At 34.1% G+C, this 22,282-nt stretch overlaps 3 protein-coding genes and 1 pseudogene across 4 annotated transcripts; 3 read left to right on the forward strand and 1 right to left on the reverse strand.

The window, feature by feature from the left end:
- The first annotated feature begins 2,906 nt into the window (after positions 1 to 2,906).
- On the forward strand, positions 2,907 to 9,578 carry LOC114193294 (ATP-dependent RNA helicase DEAH12, chloroplastic-like). Its single transcript, XM_028083030.2, has 3 exons — positions 2,907 to 3,973; positions 4,254 to 7,377; positions 8,227 to 9,578. The coding sequence occupies exons 1-3, from the start codon at positions 3,089 to 3,091 to the stop codon at positions 9,438 to 9,440; spliced, it is 5,223 nt and encodes a 1,740-aa protein (XP_027938831.2). The 5' UTR covers positions 2,907 to 3,088; the 3' UTR covers positions 9,441 to 9,578.
- A 116-nt stretch (positions 9,579 to 9,694) lies between these two features.
- Positions 9,695 to 10,558, reverse strand: LOC114193304 (uncharacterized). The gene has a single exon (XM_028083041.2). It carries the CDS (start codon positions 10,288 to 10,290, stop codon positions 9,790 to 9,792), a length of 501 nt encoding a protein of 166 aa, XP_027938842.1. The 5' UTR covers positions 10,291 to 10,558; the 3' UTR covers positions 9,695 to 9,789.
- A 2,283-nt stretch (positions 10,559 to 12,841) lies between these two features.
- Positions 12,842 to 14,117, forward strand: LOC114181230 (uncharacterized; annotated as a pseudogene).
- A 2,155-nt stretch (positions 14,118 to 16,272) lies between these two features.
- Positions 16,273 to 21,013, forward strand: LOC114177864 (putative glucan 1,3-beta-glucosidase A). 2 transcript variants are annotated; one of them, XM_028063462.2, is made up of 11 exons: positions 16,273 to 16,725; positions 16,927 to 17,138; positions 17,257 to 17,372; positions 17,483 to 17,602; positions 18,067 to 18,252; positions 18,622 to 18,780; positions 19,079 to 19,248; positions 19,343 to 19,498; positions 19,669 to 20,021; positions 20,349 to 20,528; positions 20,614 to 21,013. In XM_028063462.2, the coding sequence occupies exons 2-11, from the start codon at positions 17,063 to 17,065 to the stop codon at positions 20,697 to 20,699; spliced, it is 1,602 nt and encodes a 533-aa protein (XP_027919263.1). In that variant the 5' UTR covers positions 16,273 to 16,725; positions 16,927 to 17,062; the 3' UTR covers positions 20,700 to 21,013. The 2 variants fall into 2 exon arrangements, with proteins under 2 accessions (XP_027919263.1, XP_027919255.1); XM_028063454.2 differs by having other exon boundaries at positions 16,273 to 17,138.
- Positions 21,014 to 22,282: the final 1,269 nt, after the last annotated feature.

A 22,282-nucleotide genomic window follows, 5' to 3' on the forward strand; every position in this document is an offset into this window, starting at 1 on the left:
TAAAGTACCCTTGCTGCGCCTATAAACTATACCTTAATTCTCCATCGCTGTTGGAAGAAGAAAGTAAAAGAGTGAAAAAATCAATTTGATGGGAAACTCCTTTCCAAAGTTATTATATATGTTTTAAAAAGTTAATACATAATAAAAATACATCTTATTATGATGTGATACCACAGAATATTTTTAATTATATAAAGTTCAAACTTACCTCTTCTCATGTTTCTAATTTCTAACGGTTGGAATATATTATTTACATAAAAGAGAAAAAGGGTTATTGTTCTTGTTAAATATAAAAATAAAGCATAGTGAGTGAGTATCACGAGAATGACACCTCCACCCCTAAATTCCACCGAACAAAAAAAAAAAAAGAGAAACCTAGAAAACATACAAAACTTGACTCTTTGTCTTAGGTATCATCACAACCCAATTCCTAAGCCCATTTCTTCAAATGCACATGTCTCTTCCGAAAATCCTAATTTTCTGTCTCTTTCATTCTTAAATTACTTCTATGACAACTAAAACTCTCCAAAAAACAGTAATATTGCCATATGAATTTTATTATTTAATTAATAGATTTATCGTGCGTACTCGTGCGGGTTGTATTTTTTCATTTTATATATTAAAATAATAAAGTATTGAAAATATTATATAATAAGATATTATGAAAATTAAATTTTAATTAAAACATAAATTATAGAAATAAAACTTTTAAATTTTACTTTTAAAGAGTCAAACAAAGTTAGATATAATACTTTATTTCCTTTTTATCTGAAGATATTATAAAAAGATATAAAGCATAATAATAACAGATCTCATCGGATTGTGATGTCAATATTTCTGTTTTATTTATATTATAGATTAGAATATTTAACTTAGACAATACAAATTTTATTCCAAATATTTTCAAATTTATTTTTTTTAAATGTACATTTGATACAATATCCTGAACTCCTCCAATCTTGATCTTAAAAAATGTTTGTGAACTATTATTCTTTTCGGTTCCTATATAGAACTTTATACCTCATCTCTTCTGTCAAATGAATTTCAACAGTTTTTCATATTATTCTGCATAATTGAAAATAATCTATCTTAATTTATCGATATAATTACATGAAAGTCAGATTTTATGAGGTTATATACATATATAACTTAACTTCTTTTAAATATACATAATCCTTGAACCATTGGATAAAATATGCATGCATACACCATGTCTTGCATTGTCATAAATTCTTCACCTTCTTCCACATCTACAATACAACACTACTTGAACCACCAGCACAAATGTTATTAACTTGTTAGTTTTTCACCATGATAATCCAAAAAAAAAAAAAAAACATGAAACCATCTTTCCTTTCATTCCGAGAATACTCTTCTTGACAAGTTTTAATTACAAACTTTTCATGACAAGTTTTAATTACAAACTCTTCAAACCATTGATTGATAACATTTTCTTTCAAATCTCTTTATCCATTATAATTAGGGATGTAAAAAAATATTGTATGAGCAGATATATGTGAATAAAACCCCAAGGTATAAAATAAATATTATAGATGGATATTCGCGAGTAATGAGAATGACTATTTTTTATATTTGCATATTAACAAGGTGAGTATGAGTAATCATAATATTCGTATCCGTAGATATCTCTACCTACTATACTATAATTTAAATTAAAAAAATTACTGAAATATTAATTTTGAGAGTTATTTGTTATCAAATGATTTTAAAAATTTTTCATTTTTGTGTTGGCTGTCATTCAACACTATTTAAATAGATTTGTTGAACTTTGTTTGAAATTTATAAATGTTATGTATTATATTTTATTTGAATTTACGAATATATTGTTAAATATATATATATATATATATATATATATATATATATATATTATAAATACCTACAAATATTTAAAAAATATGCAGATAATCATATAACTTATACTTGTATGGATATGAAGACGGATACGAAAAAAATATTTATCTAATAAATAAGAGTAAAGTACAAAAAAACCACCATCCATACTTTATCCGTCCGATTCATATCCCTAATTATGAATAAAATTATTATAAACTCGAAGGTCAGTAAACCCTAAATGAATTATTAGCAATGCTACATACTAATCGAATAGTTTAGGTAAAAATATTTTAAAGGAATATCGTGAATAAATCCGTAGTCTAAAATCTGAAAAGATAAGAATAAAAGAAAATGTTTATCTATGACAAAATAGAATCTCTTTTACTATACATAATATCCTTATTTTATCTTTAATTATATTTTAAAGTTTAAAAAATCAATAACTATATACAAAACTGCAAAGATATATATATATATATATATATATATATATATATATATATATAATGTTTTATTTTTTATTTTATCTTTAATTACTTTTTAAAATTAAAAAAAATCTAATTATGTGGTCGTTATCTTTAATATTTTAAAAAAACAATCTTTAAACTGATTGTAATATAATAGTCCCTATTTTTATGCGGTCGTTATCATTATTATTTTTCTAAATATATAAAAAATACAAAATGCTTATTTTTAACCAGTAATAATTAATAAATTTAATTTATTGGATAAAAATATTTTATTTATGAGAAAAACCTTAAATCCGAAATTTTTTAATAATTATTTACATGTTTCAACTAAATAAACATGTATTCATAGTATAATTATTTGATTAAACATTAAAAACAGACTGCTATAATATTTTAAAGATTTGCTTTTTTTTAAAACGTAAAAATTACTAATCATTAATATATTTTGAAACCGATAAAAAATCTAAATTCTTATTCGGTAATCGTTAACATTACAGTGCTCCAAAGATAGGTTAGGCTAATAACTGTTGATCTTCCGCGGTGACGAAGAAGAAGAAAAAAGTATAAAAAGAAGAAAAAAAAAGAGGAACAGAAACCGAAGTGAAAGACGCAGAGAGTGACCAACACAGGAATAGAGCGCGAAGAGCCTTTGACAAGACAGAGACCATACAGTTATTCGTTCATATAAAGCACCCTTCACTTCACTTTGCTTTCAATCGATTAGGGTTTTCATCTTTCAATTTCATCACTATTGCTTCCTCATGAAGAAATCTTCTTACCCTAACCCCTCCCCGACGCCCCACGCCACTCATCGCCGCCTTGATTTTCACCCTAACACACCACCACACGGCGGTTCCACTCCCCGCCCCATCACCCACCGCCCCTTCCACCAATGGAGGCCGCGCTTACACCCACATGCGGCACGCCTCCACCGTCCGCCGGAGCCTTATTTCAAGGTGGAGCTCCGCCTCGGCCTCCGCCGTCCCAGCCGCGACGACATCGTGGCCCTGATCAAAGAATGCGAGCACAAACCGCAGTCTTTTACCTTTTACCCCGTCGACGACGTCGCTGCCGCGCTCAGTTACCGGAATTGGGAGGAGGCGTGCGACGCAGCCGCTTGGTTCTGGGAGTCGCTGCTGTTGGAGAAGCACGATTACACGCCGGAGATGGACTCCAACGTTTCGGTGACGGACAGTCTGGATGGTCGCCTTCGAGTGTTGTTCACGAGGCACGTGATGAAGGTGATGGAGGGGAAGGAGGTTAAGCGGTGGGTGGAGGAGAGTGAACGGTTGTCAAAGGAAATTGAGAGGGTTTCAACTTTGCTGGGTAAGCACTTGCATATTGACTTGAGTAACCACTATATTGAGCAGAGGAAAGGGCTCGTTGTTGAGAAAATCCAGGTTGAAAGGAGGTTGAAGGAGTTCGACTCTGCGATGGATTGTATACTGAAGTATCTGGCGGAGGACGCTGACGTGGAGGGTGCCGACGTGGAGGGTGATCGGAGTGTGAATGTGTTCAAGTTTGATGGATGTTTTGATTGGAAGCGCATTCACTGTCTGATCAGAAGGGAGTGTCGGAGACTGGAGGATGGATTGCCCATTTATGCTTACCGGAAGGATATTCTTCGGGAAATACATTATCAGCAGGTATATCTTTGTGATGGTTATGTGTTTCTTGAAGGGAGGTGATTTTTAGTGTGTTGCCTTGTTTGGCAGGAATATGTGAATGGGAGTGTTTGGAAGTCCCATGTCACCTACCTCAATCATTGGGTTGTGGTTTATGTACTAGTTGGTTTTAGGGTTAAATCTAACACTCCTACACTTGTGTATTTTGACTTTTATTGCCATTCGAGTCTGGAAATTGTGATTCTATTTAGAATTTATATATCTTCTTTTTTCGATGTTATTCTAATTAGTATATATACAGATGATGGTATTAATTGGAGAGACTGGTTCTGGAAAGAGTACACAGTTAGTTCAGTTTCTTGCTGATTCTGGCATTGGTGCCGATGAATCCATTGTATGCACACAACCTCGCAAGATTGCTGCCAAATCAGTGGCTCAACGGGTCCAGGAAGAAAGCAGTGGATGTTACGAAGGGCAGTCAATCAAATGTTCTACGTTTTCATCCATGAATGAGTTTGATTCCAGGATAATATTCATGACAGATCACTCTTTATTGCAGCACTACATGAGTGATAATAATTTGTCTGGGATCTCGTGCATCATAATTGATGAGGCTCACGAGAGGAGCTTAAATACAGATTTACTGATGACTTTGTTGAAGAATTTACTTTATAGGAGGGGTGAGATGCGGCTTATCATTATGTCTGCTACAGCTGATGCAAAACAGCTATCGGATTACTTTTATGGTTGTGGAATTTTTCGTGTGCATGGGAGAAGTTTTCCAGTGGATATCAAATATGCTCCTTCTGACCATGCTGGGTATTCTGGTTCTTCTGCTGTTGCCTCGTATGTTTCTGATGTTGTCAGAAAGGCAACCGAGGTTCATAGAACAGAGGAAGAGGGAACTATCCTTGCCTTTTTGACATCTCAGATAGAAGTAGAATATGCCTGTGAGAAGTTTCAGGTACCCTCTGCAGTTGCCCTGCCCTTACATGGAAAACTTTCATCTGAAGAGCAATTTCGTGTTTTTCAGAACTACCCTGGAAAGAGAAAAGTGATATTTTCAACAAATCTTGCTGAGACCTCACTGACAATTCCTGGTGTTAAGTATGTGATTGATTCTGGTTTAGTTAAAGACTGCAGATATGATCCTGGCAGTGGGATGAATGTACTTAAGGTTTGCTGGATTAGTCAGAGCTCTGCTGATCAACGGGCTGGTCGTGCTGGGAGGACTGAGCCTGGTGTGTGCTATAGGCTGTATTCAGAAACTGATTATCAATCAATGGACCTAAATCAAGAGCCAGAGATTCGGCGAGTTCATCTTGGTGTAGCAGTTTTGAGGATCCTGGCTCTAGGAGTGAAGAATATTCAGGATTTTGATTTTGTGGATGCTCCCAGTTCTAGCTCTATTGATATAGCAATCAGGAATCTAATTCAGTTACGAGCAATTGAGATGAAAAATGATGTTCTTGAATTAACGCCAGAGGGTTGGTGCCTGGTAAAATTGGGAATTGAACCCAGGCTTGGTAAACTTATTCTTGGCTGTTTCAAACATGGTTTGGGTAGGGAAGGTGTTGTTCTGGCTGCTGTGATGGCCAATGCTAGTAGCATATTTTGCAGAGTTGGCAGTGAATTTGAAAAGCGAAGATCCGATTGTCTTAAAGTGCAATTTTGCCATTGTGATGGTGACCTCTTTACTCTTCTCTCCGTGTACAAGGAATGGGAAGCTTTGCCTTTGGAAAGGAGGAACAGGTGGTGTTGGGAAAACAGCATCAATGCTAAGTCCGTGAGGAGGTGCCAAGACACAATTTTGGAGTTAGAAAGTTGCCTTGAGCGTGAACATAACCTCGTTATTCCTAGTTATTGGCTTTGGGACCCTTGTACACTCTCTAGTTATGATAAGAATTTGAAGAGGGTTATACTGTCCTCACTTGCTGAGAATGTAGCCATGTACTCTGGCTGTAATCAACTTGGTTATGAAGTGGCCCAAACTGGGCAACATGTTCAACTGCATCCATCATGTTCATTGCTTGTTTTTGCTCAGAAACCAAGTTGGGTGGTTTTTGGTGAGCTTCTTTCCATCTCTAATCAATATTTGGTCTGCGTGAGCACATTTGACTTTCAATCATTATATGACCTTTGCCCAGCTCCCTTGTTTGATGTATCTAAAATGGTGGAGCGGAAATTGCAAATGAAGACATTGTGTGGTCTTGGCTGTATTCTTCTCAAGAGATTTTGTGGAAAAGCCAATTGTAATTTGTTTGCTCTTGTTTCACGTATAAGGAAAGCTTGTGTGGATGAACGTATCTACATTGAAGTGAATGTTGACCAGAATGCAATCCACTTATTTGCCACTTCAAATGATATGGATACAGCCCTTGCGTTGGTTCATGACGCTGTAGAATATGAGAGAAAGTTGTTACGCGCTGAATGTATGGATAAGTTTTTGTATCATGGGTCTGGTATTCCGTCACCTATAGCTTTGTTTGGGTCTGGTGCTGAGATAAAACATTTGGAACTTGAGAAACGTTCCTTGAGTATTGAGGTGTGTCATGCAAACATAAATGCAATTGATGACAAGGAGCTCTTAATGTTTTTAGAGAAGAATACCTCTGGTAGCATCTGTGCTGTGCACAAATTTGCAGGCAATGTGAAGGATGAAGATAAAGAAAAGTGGGGCAGGATAATTTTTACGTCCCCTGAATTTGTCAAAAGAGCCACTGAACTAGATGGACATGAGTTTTGTGGCTCCTCCTTGAAAATTTTCCCTTCGCAGTTGGGAGGGGATAAAACATTTTCGTTCCCTGCTGTTAAAGCAAAAGTTTATTGGCCTCGTAGGCTTAGCAGGGGATTTGCCATAGTTAAATGTGATATAAAGGATGTCAATCATATGTTGAGAGATTTCTACAACCTTGCAATAGGGGGAAGGTATGTTCGATGTGAAGTTGGCAAAAAGAGTATGGACAGTGTTGTCATAAATGGGCTTGGCAAAGATCTCTCGGAAGCTGAAATACTGGATGTGCTAAGAACTGCTACAAGCAGGAGGATTTTGGATTTTTTCTTGGTGAGAGGGGATGCTGTTGAAAACCCACCATGCAGTGTTTTGGAGAAGGCACTGTTGAAGGAAATTTACCCCTCTTTGCCCAAAAAGGACCCGCACATTAGTTCTTGCCGAGTTCAGGTGTTTGTACCTGAGCCTAAGGATACCTTTATGAGAGCTTTAATCAGTTTCGATGGAAGATTGCATTTAGAGGCAGCAAAAGCTTTGGAGGATATTGAAGGAAAGGTGTTAGATGGATGTCTATCATGGCAAAAGATAAAGTGCCAGCGGTTGTTTCATAGCTCCTTGATATTTCCTACACCAGTGTTTCGTGTGATTAGGGAACAACTGGATGGAGTACTTGCAAACTTCAGGAATTTAAGAGGTAATAGGCCAATTTTTCTTTTCTGTGGATGCTTGTAAGTTACAATTCATTTTCCTGATGGTAAGCATTTTAACTCACAAATCTTACATAGCTGGTACAAAATATTTTTTTTTTGAAAAATATTGTTTATTCTTTCGAAGTCTGTATCTGGTTTAATAATTATTCTTTTAATTGCTTTAGTTCTGGGATTCATGTAGCCAGCCTTACTCAGTGGATAAATAGAACTATTATAATTCTTGTAGACAGTTTAGCATTTGCAGCGTGTTTAGTTACTTTAAACCCCCCTTCTTCCAAAAATGGACTGAAGAATGACTTACTTTAAATTCAATATATATTGTTGAATTTTCATTGTTGGTGCTCTTCTCTTTTTAAATGTTTCGCAGTAGTTCATCCATCTACAAATGTGTTCAATTTTGATCCAACAACTCTGCAACGGTAATATATGTTCACTGGGTGCAATTAGTTTTTGTTAAACCAAGGTAGAAGAAATAGAAATTTGGTAGAAACAAATAAAAATAAACAAACACTCTTATCCTCTCGGTTAGAACAGGTCAGCCTCCCGGGGATTAACCCTTCACAAAGGATTTTTCCTTTTTCACATTAGTAAAATTACTCGATAAATCCCTCTAGTCTGATTTCTCCCTTGACTATGTCTTCTAAAGTCTTAACAAAGTAATGAACTAACACTCACTGGTTATATTCTGTGCGAAATATTGATTTTTATGAATGGGGCCGTTCGTGTTTGTTGGAAGCTACATATTTATAGTGAGATAACTTCAATTGAACAATTTCAAGTGTTATCTTTTATTACAATATGACATCTGACAATCATTGGTTTTCTTGATTAAGGTCTTGAATGCAACCTGGACAGGACAGTTAATGGTTCCCACCGAGTCAAGATAACTGCGAACGCCACAAGGACAGTGGCAGAAGTTAGAAGACCTCTGGAAGAACTATGGAGAGGGAAAACCATTGAGCATGACAGTCTCACTCCTGCAGTTCTCCAGCTCATGATGTCCAAGGATGGGTTTAATCTTAAAAACTCATTGCAGCAGGAGACAGGAACTTATATTCTTTTTGACAGGCACAACTTGAATTTACGTGTGTTTGGTTCCCCAGACAAGGTTGCTTTGGCTCATGACAAGGTGATTCAATCCCTCCTCTCTCTCCATGAAGAAAAGCAGTTAGAAATCCATCTGAGAGGGAGGGATTTACCTCCTGATTTAATGAAGCAATTGATTAAAAAGTTTGGACCAGATCTGCATGGACTGAAAGAAAGGGTACCTGGGGTAGATCTTAAGCTCAACATAAGTCGCCATGTAATCAGTCTTAATGGTAGGAAGGAGTTGAAAACCAGGGTAGAGGAAATAATATTTGAGATTGCTCGTTCAAGCCATCATTTGGTTGGGACGTTTGATAATGATGGTCCTAATTGCCCGATTTGCTTGTGCGAGGTTGAGGATCCATTCCGGCTTGAAGGCTGTGGTCATTTGTTCTGCCGGTCGTGTCTGGTGGAACAATGTGAATCTGCTATTAAAAACCAAGACAGCTTCCCAATACGTTGTAGTCACAAGGACTGTGGAGATCTCATCCTGCTTACAGATCTTAGATCTCTCTTATTTAGCGATAAGTTGGAGGATCTTTTCAGGGCTTCATTGGGAGATTTTGTTGCTAAGAGTGGGGGAACTTACAGGTTTTGCCCTTCTCCAGACTGCCCCTCAATTTATCGAGTTGCAGATCCTGAGACTGCTGGTGAGCCATTTGTTTGTGGGTCTTGTTATTCAGAGATATGTAGCAGGTGCCACTTAGAGTATCATGCTTTCTTTTCATGCGAGAGATATAAAGAGTTTAAGGAAGAAGATCGATCTGTGATAGATTGGTCCAGAGGCAAGGACGATGTTAAGAGTTGCTTGGCGTGTGGGCTTGTAATTCAGAAGGTGGATGGGTGCAACCATGTTCTGTGCATGTGTGGAAAGCATGTGTGTTGGGTTTGCTTAGAGTTCTTCGGTGGTAGTGATGAATGTTATAGCCATTTGAGAAATGTGCACACGACTATAATATAATATAGTCATTTGTACCATTTTTCTGAGTTATGTAAAGTTAGCGTAGCGGTATATAACACTGTATATGGAAGTAGCAAAATGTACAGCTTTTCTAAACTATTGTATATAATATATATAAATATCGCAGCAGTTCCGCTTCTTACTTGTGTATATATATTATAATGTTGCATCGTGTGTGTTGGTTGTGTGACTTTTCTGCCATGCACGCTTATTAACACTTGTTTTTTCAGCGGAAAGATAGAATTGATCACATCTGGATAGCACGATATGATATAATTGATTGGTTACAAAGTTTTATTTGTGTATACGTAATATAAAGCAAAAATCCCAATAGCAGCAGAGGGTGTATCTACAGAAAGTATCTCCAAGAAAGGGCGGTGGTGACTCCAATTCCAAAGGAAAGAAGCAAAGCCAGAAGCCATGCAACACTACTACTTTCTTCTTCGTCTCCATCTGGTTGTTGTTGTTGTTGCAGGTGCAGAAGTTGAAGCTCAACCAATCTCAGCTGTTGCCGATATGCAAACAAGTGCATGGCCTCCCCCAACACAACAATTTTAAGACACTCCCTTTCTTTTTTCAGAAGTGCAGCCTTTTTTTCTGCCTCCCTGGCCCGTGTCTGAGATGCTTGCAGCGCCTTCAGAACCTCCATTTTATTCCTTTCACCCTCTTCTCCTTTGCCTGCAATGTCATACACCCTACTCTTATCTGGACCCATCAAAAACTTGGAAGGTGGCGGAAGATCACAGTTCTGCATCAGCTCAAACCCCGAAGGCTTCACAGAAACTGCGAAACCCATAATTTCGTTTTTTCTTCTTTCAGTCTGGCTATCCTTCTTCTCTTCTCCACCCATGAAAAATCCAATCCTTTTGTGGGTTAATTTCTTGATGGGCTAAAGTGAAGAATATCAAGTAAGCAGTTTGAGGCGTGGAAGGAAAAGGTAGCTGGTACGTGAAGTTGGTGGTGGTGTGGGAGCATTGAATTCAAGAGTCATAAAAAAGGCAGTGATTTTCGTTATGAATTTGATTGCTGTGTAAGTTTGCTTCTGATTTGATGGCTCGGGAAATTCCTTGCTTGCGTGTTTCGTCCAAATTAAATTAAATTACAACTTGCCACACTCACAAGAAAAAATTTATTCTCATCACACTTTTTCGTTCTATCATTCAACCCTCCCTTCTTTAAATACACAATACCGACCACACTTTGTGGCCATATAGGCTAATATATTATTATAGATTTAAAATATAAAACAAAATATAACAATTGCCTTTTGCGAGACACGAAAATGTTTTGATTCTACTATTGCTGATGTATAATTTTTCCGATCGATACGTTGAAAAAATGATTGAGAACAGGTCTAGTTGCAAAACTTCCTCTAATCCAAACCTAAGAAATGTTCAGCTTTTCTTGTCTGACTAAACCAATTATTTAAAGTTTATTTTCAAATGGAGATTTAATATTAAGAATTTAAGATAGATTTAGGAAAAATTCCACGAAAATCCCAGAGAGAAGGAAAAGAGACAATAAACAAAATGCAATGCGAAGATTTAACTATGAAAAAAAAAAAACTATGCATACCTCGTACTACTTATAAATTATATTAAATTAGTTACTTAAAAACACAAACGATGTATATATTCTGTGTTATCTCAATAATATCTCATATAAATCAAGTTGGCAACGTCACAGTTTGACCAATAATTTGATAGGAATAAAATAATATAACAAAACTATAAAAAAAAAAAAACATTAATTTCAGAATTTCAGAATTTCAGAATTTCAGAATTTGAAAATTTGAAAATTCTTATTTTTTTCTACATAAAATTCAAAATTATCTAAAATTTTAATTAGTTTCATACATTCTAAAACTTTATTTCTTTTTTATTAAATTCTTTAGCTAAACAATATATTTATCATAAAATATTTCAAGTATTATAAAAGCATGAATTGATCTCTTGAAATTTCTTATTTTAAAGCATACGAATGTAAACCGTGGAGCATAAAACAAATAAACCAATTTGACCACTTGTTTTGAACACAATCATACATATTTTAAACGCATTATTAAATTAATTATTCTTGTTAAGATGCTTGCAGCCTTTTTAAAACTGTTTGGTTTCTTTACAAACTTTATAAAATTCAATGATATTAATTTAGGATGCAGGTTTATGCTAACAAAATGAAAATAAAATGCTATTAAGTAATAAAAAAGAATAAAAGAAAGAGGAAATATCCGTACAAATTAAAATCTTAAATTGTTTTAGATTTTATTACATATTTTACACATTTTAGTTTCAAATTTTAGCAAAAACATAATTACAATTTGTTTGCATTTTTTTTTTCAGCTTTAACTAATAGTCGACATGATGAACTTTTTTTTTTTAACTTTACAATTAATACATTAGGTTTTACGACTTGTTATTCATTTTCATTGGAAAAATCTTATTAACATTTTTTTCATTATTTACACTAGAGATAACACATGACAATTAATATACTCAAAGAATTCAACTACATACTAAATTGTGTTCAATTTTGCTTTGTATTAATATTCTTATACAGTATTATCAGTTGTTTTAATTTGATGATATTTATAATGCATTTATATTATAGTTTTGGGTAAGTAAATTGATGATTGTATGTAAAGTGTGTTTGTAGACCTAGCACTCAATTTATTTGGATAAAGAAAGCTGTTAACACTTGAGCCCAAGCAACCAACAAAAACAGTTTATGGGCCAATTTCTGTACAATTTTGAGTTGGTTGCTTCTTTCTCCACCCCTTTTTCCTACTGCACCCCATAGGTATCATGAAATGACAGTTTTACCCTGCCTCTTCTCCGTCACCCATTTGAAGATGGATATGTTATAATGAAATTAATTTCTATCCGACTCTATTATCATTCCTAATAAGGATAATTTTTATTTTACAGACTGATTTTATAGAATAAATTAATCATAAACCCACTTTATATAATTTAATAAACTAATAAATAAAAACATTCATGCTAAACTTTACATAGATCTTTATTAACTCATCTCTTGAAAGTCTCATAATTCACCTTGGAAACATCTCAGCCAAATCCAGCAAAAAATACTTTACAACATCTCACTACTTTCTGTATATCATCAACATGAGAAGAAATTCCTTATTGGTTCCCTTCTCTCACCAAGAACAGAGTCAGAATAGTCAACTTTCTAACGTAATTTGAATGCTCAAAGCTTTTCCCTTGACAAAATCCCGACCAGTACTCATAAACACAGCATCAAGTTTGAACACAGAAATATAATCACACGGACAAAAAATAACCTTTCTTTAACGTCCAACCACATAAGATAACACGGAAACGACCCAACAAAACTCCATTGACTTCGATCCAAGCAAATCAAAACCAGTCACTGAGAAAACCAAAACTCATCAAAGCCTGGCCAAAATTTGACATGCACAAAAAGTCTACATAAACTCTGGTGAGGACTTCAAATTTTCCATGCTTCTTGTTCTAAATTTTTTCATGACGAGTTTCCATTCTCGAAAACTACTTGTTCCGTTCCATGGTTCAATCGATGTTGCTGCCATGAACAGAAGAATCAGAAGCAGTTACAGTCCAATAGCTTCTCCTCTGCCCTCAGTAGTTCCACGTTCGTTTACATGGTTTCCACCACCCCTCCTCGATGGAGAACACGACCACCTTAACCTTGCATCCATCATTATAATTGGCCTAGGTAGCATAGCTTGTGTAATAATGTTTCTCATCACCTTGTCCAAGATCCTAAAGTTCTATTACTTAAATGGATACAACGTTAGCAGAAGAAACCCTCCAATTTTATTTGACATTCGAGGAGATTCTCCCTTTTCTGACGACGAGGAACAGGAACATGTTATCAGACAGCACTCCCTGTGGTTCAGCCCCACACAGGGTCTTCAACAATCAACCATAGACTCCATCACAGTTTACAGATACAGAAAAAACGAAGTTTTGGTTAAAGAAAGTGAGTGTCTTGTTTGCCTCGGTGAGTTTCAACAAGAAGAAAATCTGAGACTGTTGCCAAAGTGTAGCCATGCTTTCCATGTCTCTTGCATTGATACTTGGTTGAGGTCACATAAAACTTGTCCCTTGTGCCGCATCCCTATTGTTCGTGACGGTGGAAGTGACTCTGATTCCAGTGTTTCTGATATGATCGAGGACGTGGAAGAATGCCATAGTGGTGTTGGTGGTGAAGATTCTGGTGAAGAGGGAATTGAAATTTTGTCTGAATTTGGTGATTCTTCAGTTCCAATTTAGTTCTGATGTTGTTGGTACACAGGCACAAGAATTTGATGATGAAAATGAAGCCACAATGAAGAGGTGTTTCTCGGTGGATTCATCTGCAGAACATGAGCATGAATTGCAGAGGCATTTCTCATTCACACAACACAAAATTCAATGTTTCAGACGTAGCACGAGTTTTGCCATTGATGATAGATTCAAAAAATAAAAAGGTGTTCTTGAGAATTTATTCAAGCTTTTAGATTTCAAGGTAAAGTTAAATTCTATAGTAGTTTTTCCATATTTCATTTACAAAATGCATGTTGCAGTATGTTAATATCGTGAAAAAAATAAAAAAATGGGCGATTATTATAGACAGTTATGTATCAGTAAAGAATTTGTGTACAAATTAAGAAGAATGCAGTGTAATTTAAGTTGACCATAAAGTCAAATTATATAATTTCTCCCTATTATCCCTTACCCCCTAACTATACGTTTAAGTCTATTCTCTCAAATCTTTTTGTTTTTTCTACAAAACAAAAACTCTTGAATATTAATATTAAGGAAAGTAGCATTTAACCCCCTTAAACTTTTCTTCTTTTGAATATAAAGATTTTGAACTTTATTTTATTTCTAATTATTCTCACACTTTGTCTTATCAGTAAGCAGGCTTTTTTTTTTTTTTTTTTAACTTTAACTTTGTTCCAATTCATTTTCAAACTTTATTCCTTTTGTAAATAGTATAGAGGTTTAATTTTATTCTTAGCATTTATTAGTTTTTCATAAATCACTTTTCCCGCCAGCTTTAAATTAAATAATTTTCATTAAAGATCAATAATTTAATAAAATTTTCTTTTATTTTTTTAATTTTTTTACCTATTAACATATGATAAAATTATATTTTAGAAATAAGAAATTGTAAAAACTAATTAAAGTCGCGACTTGTTTATACTTTTCCTCGAAAAGTTTATTTGTTTTGACATTATTTCTTGAAAATGCTTTTACATACAATGAGTTCAATAAAAAGAAACATGATTCTAAAGTGAACGTATATAAATTTTAGTAGTAGCAGCATTAAATTTTAAGAAATAATTAGAACAAAATTAAAGTTTTAGGTATCTATTTGTAGGTAAGATAAAGCATGTGAAAATTTAAATACAAATTAAAGTTTTAAATACCTACCGATTAAAAGAGTAAAATTTGTGAAGCTAAATGCTTTATAAGCAATCTAAATAAGTAAAAATGTGACGAATTAAATTATTTATTTTATAATTTTATCCTAAAATAAAAAAAGGTATATCTATTATTGATTTAAATTAAAATAACGTTAGACTCTAAATCGAAGGTCAATGCGTCTCAAATTCGTAAAATTATACCAAATAAAATAGGAGAAGAATAAAACTCCTTCCAATAGTTGAACTAGACTCGGTTTTCCAATTCAATTATTTGTGTCGCCTCATTTTCTGTAACTATCATTTATTGTTATACTGCTTTAAAAATGTTAATAATTATTATTTTTGTCAAGTTTTCAATTTATATTCTTCTCTGGAACTTTCTATACAGACGATTGATTAACATAAAGGATGTAAATAATTCGTACTCGCATCTACAGATAAATTCAGCAAACAAATATGGATAAAAAATAATATTATAAATGGATATTCGCGGATAACGGATACGGGTATTTTTAATACCTGTATGTTAACGGGGTGAGTACGGATAGACACACTATACTCTAATTTAAATTAAAAAAATTAAAAAAAACATGATTAAAATAATAACATATTGATTGAATGAGTTATTTATTTATCAATTAGTTTAAACAAAAAATATTTATTTGTAAATTGTTATTCAACACTATTTAAATGGGTTGTTTGGACTTTGTTTAAAATTTATGAATGTTATGTATTGTATTTTATTTGAATTTACGGATAAAATATGATGTTAAATATTTATTTTGATTTTTTTATAAATAGCCGCATGTACCCGTGAATATTAAAAAATTATGCAGGTACCCGCATAACAGATATCGACAGATATAGTACACATATAAGGTGGATATTTATCCAACGAGTATGGTACTACACGTATCTTATCCGCCCCGTTAACATTCCTACTTAAGAATCAAATCTCTAACAACCAGCCTAGAAATTTAAAATTTCTTAACAGATCAAACATTAATTAAAATTTTTAATTTTTAATTAATGTTTAATTTACGATCCGATTTAATGAGAAAATAAAATAAATAAAAAATGAATAGAAATGTATTTAAAAGAAATATTATATATATATATATATATATACTTAGTGTATTTAATAGAAATGTATTTTTTAATTTTAATTTTACTTTATTTCTTTTATCTCTGCCGAACATTCAAACAGGAAAAAAATTGTGGAAGAATAAAATAGATGGGGCAATTAATAATGACAGTAACGTATAAATAATAAATAATAGACACATAACAAATAATAAATTGAACAGAAAATGATATAATAAAAAGAAACACACGTTGATTGTCCTCTAACTTTACCCCAAATCCAAAACTTTGATTTGAAGAGAATCCAATTTCTGACAACACAACCCAAAAAGAATAATTTTTGATGTGGTTCGCTATAATACGAAACATTAACTGTATTGAAATCTGTGTGCAAAGTTGAAGCCGTTATCAGTGCCCTCGAAGGAGCAAGAGATTCCTTGTACAATTTTATCTTCATTTCGAGCATTAGCGTAACTATTCCAAGAGGGAAAGAAATTAGTTGCATGACTCTACCATGGAACATGAAGAATTGTAGATAATAAAGCAAAGCAAAGGAACAAACATGTCCTTTTCTTCACTTCTACCTTTTACTTTGCCTTTCCAGTTCAGTCCCCTCTTTTTCTTCTGCAAGTCCAATTCATGATCTTGAAAGCCAGATCCTAATTAATCACTTAATTATTTAATCACAATTAATATTGGAGAACCCCACAAGTAAAGTTTCCTTTTTTAGTTTACAAACTGTGTGTGAAGAGAACGCTTCTCCCCTCACATTTCTCACTCTACAAGGTTGTTCTTTTCTTTCATCCTTAATTCATTTGGCTCTGTTTTCAAATAACTGGGACATTGTTTTTCATTTTTTATTTTTTATTTCAATTTTCTTCTATTAACTGAGTTGGGAGAAGCAATCCCAAAACCCAATCACCTTCTTATGTTTGTTCCCAAAGTTGAATTTGGTATTAACTGAGTGATAAGGAAGGGATTTCACAGATTCATTCACCCACCAAGTAGGACTTTAAGGTGCTTTAGCTTGGAGCTTTCTCTTGTACATAATTGGAGCTGAGCTTTTTCCCATGATGGATTCTGCATTTTTACTTTCTGGGTGCTTTTGAAGCCCACATTCTTGATGGGACTTGTTTTCACCAAATGGGCATGCGCATTCTTACTCTGCTGTTGTCTCATCACTTCTGGGGTATATTCAGGTAAGTTTGCTCGGTTAGCTTCAAAGTTTCGTGCCTTATCCGTAATTTATTCTTCGAAGACAACGTGTTCACTACATTGTCTCACTTGGTTCGTGTTGTGTTGAATGGTCTTGCCTAGTGGAGGGGTTACATGGGAGTTCTAAAGTGAGAGGAGTGAACTTAGGAGGGTGGTTGGTCATCGAAGGTTGGATCAAGCCTTCACTGTTTGATGGCATTGCCAATGGAGACATGCTTGTGAGCTACTTCGCATTCTGTTTATCCTTTCTTCTTTGAGAAACACGATCCTTTGGGGAGTATTACTAACTTATCTTATGTTTTGCGTGCTTATATTGAAAATTTTGTAGGATGGGGCAGAGGTGCAATTTAAGTCAGTGACGTCGCAGAAGTATGTATCTGCCGAGAATGGGGGAGGAATGAATGTGACAGTTGACAGGGATGTCCCATCTTCATGGGAAACCTTCAGGGTAAGATGTCATTTGTGTTCGAATGCATATATAATATAAGCATAGTGGTAACAATATGTTACATGTTTAATCCACAAAGTTGATATTTTATTCTCTTTTCTTACCTGATAGATGACTGCTGGTGGTTAATAGTTTGAGTGCATTAGATTAGTACGTGGATGAAATTCTAGCCTGACAGATTATAGTGTTATAGTAATACAAAATAAAAGAAAAAAAAATGTGATTTTGAATAATCTTGCATTACTTTCTACTCTTTAGTTTTTGTTTTCAGTATCTTGTAAGATGTAATACTGGTAAGACTGTTCTCAGGCTTGGTGCTGATAGCTACTTTGAAACAAATTAAATTTGCAGACTTTATTCTAGCTTGACTGTAGAATTTCTTTCAGGTTCTTGAATCTTGTTCAGTTCTAATACAGCTACAGGTGTATGCTAGTGGCTGTAATTCTTAGTAATTTATGTTGCAGTTATGGAGAGCATCTGAATCTGAATTTCAATTTCGTACCTCTGAGGGCCAATTTCTTACGTGTGATGGTGGAGGCCACTCAGTCTCTGCAACAGCAAAATCTCCTTCAACATATGAGACATATGAAATTGAGCGGAGTGGAAAAAACAGGGTTCACCTCAAGATAAAGGGTGGATCATATCTTCAGGTATTCATTCTTCATGATTCCTACAAAATTAGAAGTCAAAATTAGTTACATGTAAAATATAATGTTGTGTTTCCATAAGACACTTTTTTACTATCAGGTTCAACAGATGAATGGAATGAAAAATAGTATGAGATTTCATACCATGTCTGGTCCAGTATAATCACTTTTAATTTCTAAATTTTCACGGATTTTGCTTCAAGAACCATGTTAAGGTCTAATTGGAAGCTATTAGACTTGAGTCACACAGGAAGCTATATAGTAAATAACTTTTAAGATGGCACATAATATTAGTTTACTGTGAAAGATCAAATTAGATTGAACTTTTAACAGATTCACTAACATAATTGAATATTCTGCAATACTATATAGGCTACAACAGATGGCCAGCTTTCAGCGAACTACCCAGGAACACCAGGATGGGATGATAATGCTGCCACGTTTGAAATGACAATTGTGTCAAATAACTTGCATGGAGATTACCAGCTAGCAAATGGATATGGGCATAATCGGGCAAAAGATGTTCTTAGGGTAAAATCACACGTTACAAATATTTTCTCTATCATGGCAGGATTAAGCTTTTGTTGAACATGGTTTGTTTTTATTTTCTGGAATATTTTTTATGATTATCTTGCAAATGTCACACATTACAGTGTTCACAGTAATTTTGTGTTTTTGGGGCGCTGGGGGGTCATTCTTTTGTCCTTCAATTCAATTTATATAAGTTTCGTTTATGCAAATGCTATTCTGTCAGTGAAAGCGATGATACTTGAAAAGAAAATATGAGATTGTGTTCCCTATTTGATTGTTCAGCTTTCTGTAACTGCAGAGACATAGAAATAGCTTTATCACGATAGAGGATTTCAAATTTCTATATAAACATGGAATAAATACTGTGAGGATACCAGTTGGGTGGTGGATTGCTTTTGATCCTGATCCTCCGAGTCCATATATCGGTGGAACTCTTGAAGCTCTAGATAATGCATTTTTATGGGCACAGTAGGTTTTTGATTTTGCTGCATTATCTTCACACAAATGGAACTTTGTTTTTCCTTGTGATAACATGCCTAATTATCAATTTATCATGTTGCAGAGAATATGATATCAAATGCATAATTGACCTTCATGCTGCTCCTGGTTCTCAAAATGGAATGGAGCATAGTTCAAGCAGAGATGGATTTACGGGCTGGCCAACTTCCCCAGATTACATTTCTGAGTCATTACATGTTATTGAATTTTTAGTTTCAAGGTATTTTTAAATGTGCAAACATATTCTGAGATATTGTTCATATTATCCACTAACCAACACCCTGCAAAATTTATTGACTGTCCCTTTTCTTCCTGCTCAGAAATATCACTGTTAATATCATTGATGCTTTGTGAATCTGTCTTTACCTTAACAAACATTCTCATTTGCAGATATGCAAAACACCCAGCATTGCTGGGAATTGAGCTATTGAATGAACCATCAGCTGGCACAGTTTCATTAGATGTTTTGATTCCGTACTACAAGCAGGGCTACCAAATTGTTCGCAAATACTCTTCATCCGCTTACGTGATAATCTGCCAGAGAATTGGAGTTGCAGATCCTTTGGAACTATATCAAACCAACATAGGATCTCACAACATAGTTTTGGATTTGCATTTCTACAATCTCTTTGACCCATTCTTTGTTAACATGAGTGCTGTGGATAATATTCAATACATATACAAAAGCCGGGAAGGTCAACTTCAGGCCCTAAACAATTCAGATGGCCCACTTGTTTTAGTTGGTAAGACAAATATCTAAACGAGTCCAGATTATCTGCTTAGTTTTGTTTCTGTTGTTCTCTGTTGAATGTTAAAAATAAATTGATGATGGTACTTTAAAAATGTGTTTAATATATTTTGAAAATACAGCAGAGGAATCCAAATTCCATCTAATCTCACTTTGTTTTACTCTGCATCATTTTGTTTGGATGTTTCAGTTATAAACCTCAAATTTTTAAAATTTTGTGTGTAAACAAACATTGTCTGAACTTGAATAAACCTTTTTCCCTTGCAAAGGCTTGTTTCTCTCTTTTCTAGGTTGGCATAACTTAAAGTGGAGTAATTTTCAGGAGAGTGGGTTAATGAGTGGAACGTGACAAACGGATCCCAAAAAGACTATCAGGACTTTGGAAGGGCACAGTTAGATGTCTATAATGCAGCTTCTTTTGGATGGTGTTATTGGACAGTAAAAAATGACAGAGAACACTGGGATTTAGAGTGGAACATTAGGAACAACTATCTTCAATTAGGTATTTGGATAAAAACTGGCACTCCTTTATTGTGTGTACATTTGAGACATTTGGAATCTCCTAATGCACCAATGTATTTTTGCAGGTAACTCATCCAGCAAACGGAGCTTGAACATTCTACGATTGTTAGGATTGGCACTCACCTGGTTTTCTCTACTTCAATTTTTGTGACATCTTTTTTCCCAGGACTTGGTGCATATTTTATGCAACTATTTCTTGGTTTTTCATTGAATATTGCAGAATGCAATAATGGGAAATATGCATAATTTCTTCATGATTCTTATTCCATAATTTTCACAGCCGCATTTCATGCAAATAAAGCTGAGTCTGATATTCAAGTCCTCTTTCTCTATTGGGATGCTAGATGGTGAACTCAAAAGTACTTTTATTCCTTTAGTAGCAATTTTTTTCTTTGTTTTGTCATGGAACTCAACAATATGTGCATTATAATTTCAAAAAAAATACTATCCCAACTTTTTTTTTCATACTGCAGACTATTTCTTTCTATACTCCAATAGCTTCACACTCAATCACTTTAAATTCTGGATTAGGGAATGTGGAATGTAAAATCTTTTTTCCTAGTTAGCTTTTCTTTAATGAAAGAGAATATATGATGGTATTGTTGGGGAGAAGAAAGAAAAGGTTATGGTTGCATTGTCAGGTTGGGCTGACCCATCTGTCAACACTGTTTGGACCTTAATTGGACTGGGCTGAAAAAGATGGGCCCAGGTGTTGGGTCAGGGACAGTACTATTGCAGTGCACCATCATAAAAGCCATTGTTCAACTTGACTTGTTAATATCTAGTATCTCATGTGATCTATTCCTTGAGGAATCTAAAACAACTCATACATGCAATTAGGTACCCATTTTGAAGACAATATCCACCGTGGATTCTTTAAAAAAAAAAAAAGAAATCTTTCTCTCATCCTTGGCTTCAAAACACTCCTCTTTCAAATATTAATGAGGATGGGGAAATTATATAAACTAATCACTGTGATCTTCAAAATTTAATTCTAACTCAGTATGTTTCGGGATCTGATTTAAATATGAATTCTAAAGCTGTATGCATAAGATTTCTGAATAGTGATAATTAATTAGGAGAATATTATGAGCTGTCAACTAATTTTGTATATAGACATGATCAAAATGTTGTTGTATCCTCACGAATATTATAGTTATCAGAAGATATTGCGTTGAGTTTTTGCTTTTTCTATAAGAAAATATCAGACTAAAACTTTGAACCTAGAGTTACCTACTTACATGCAGACATGGCCATAAAAAAGTTGACACTAAATAAAAGAATAGGGAGTGAAAAGGTTGTCTTTGAACTTTCATTATACTGTGATAATAAAAACCTGAAGGCAGTAATAACTTTAACGTAACGTAAAAGAATAAGGAGTGAAAAGGCCGGCTTAGGCTTAAAGGCACATTTATCAATCATATCTAAAATCATGAGATGGTTATAAGAACATTGGCCTATATAATGAGAGAGAGAAAAGTATGAAATAAGATAATAATGTGATTAAAAGAAGGTATTATAGAAATTTTCAGAATAATATTACACTTTTTATAATACTGTTTAGCTAAATGAAATAACAGACCTGGTATTCTTTCTTTAAGAGAATCGTTTTTTTTTTTTCATAACCCATTAGTGTAAGCATTCTATAAATATATCCATCATCATCTTTTTTCTATCTTCTTGTCACTTCATATTAATTATCACAAGTACTAAAACAACTGAAGTAGGGAAAGT

This window comes from Vigna unguiculata, chromosome 1, assembly GCF_037176805.1.
Source record: "Vigna unguiculata cultivar grain cowpea cultivar isolate G323 ecotype 2 chromosome 1, ASM3717680v1, whole genome shotgun sequence".
Lineage (NCBI taxonomy): Eukaryota > Viridiplantae > Streptophyta > Magnoliopsida > Fabales > Fabaceae > Vigna > Vigna unguiculata.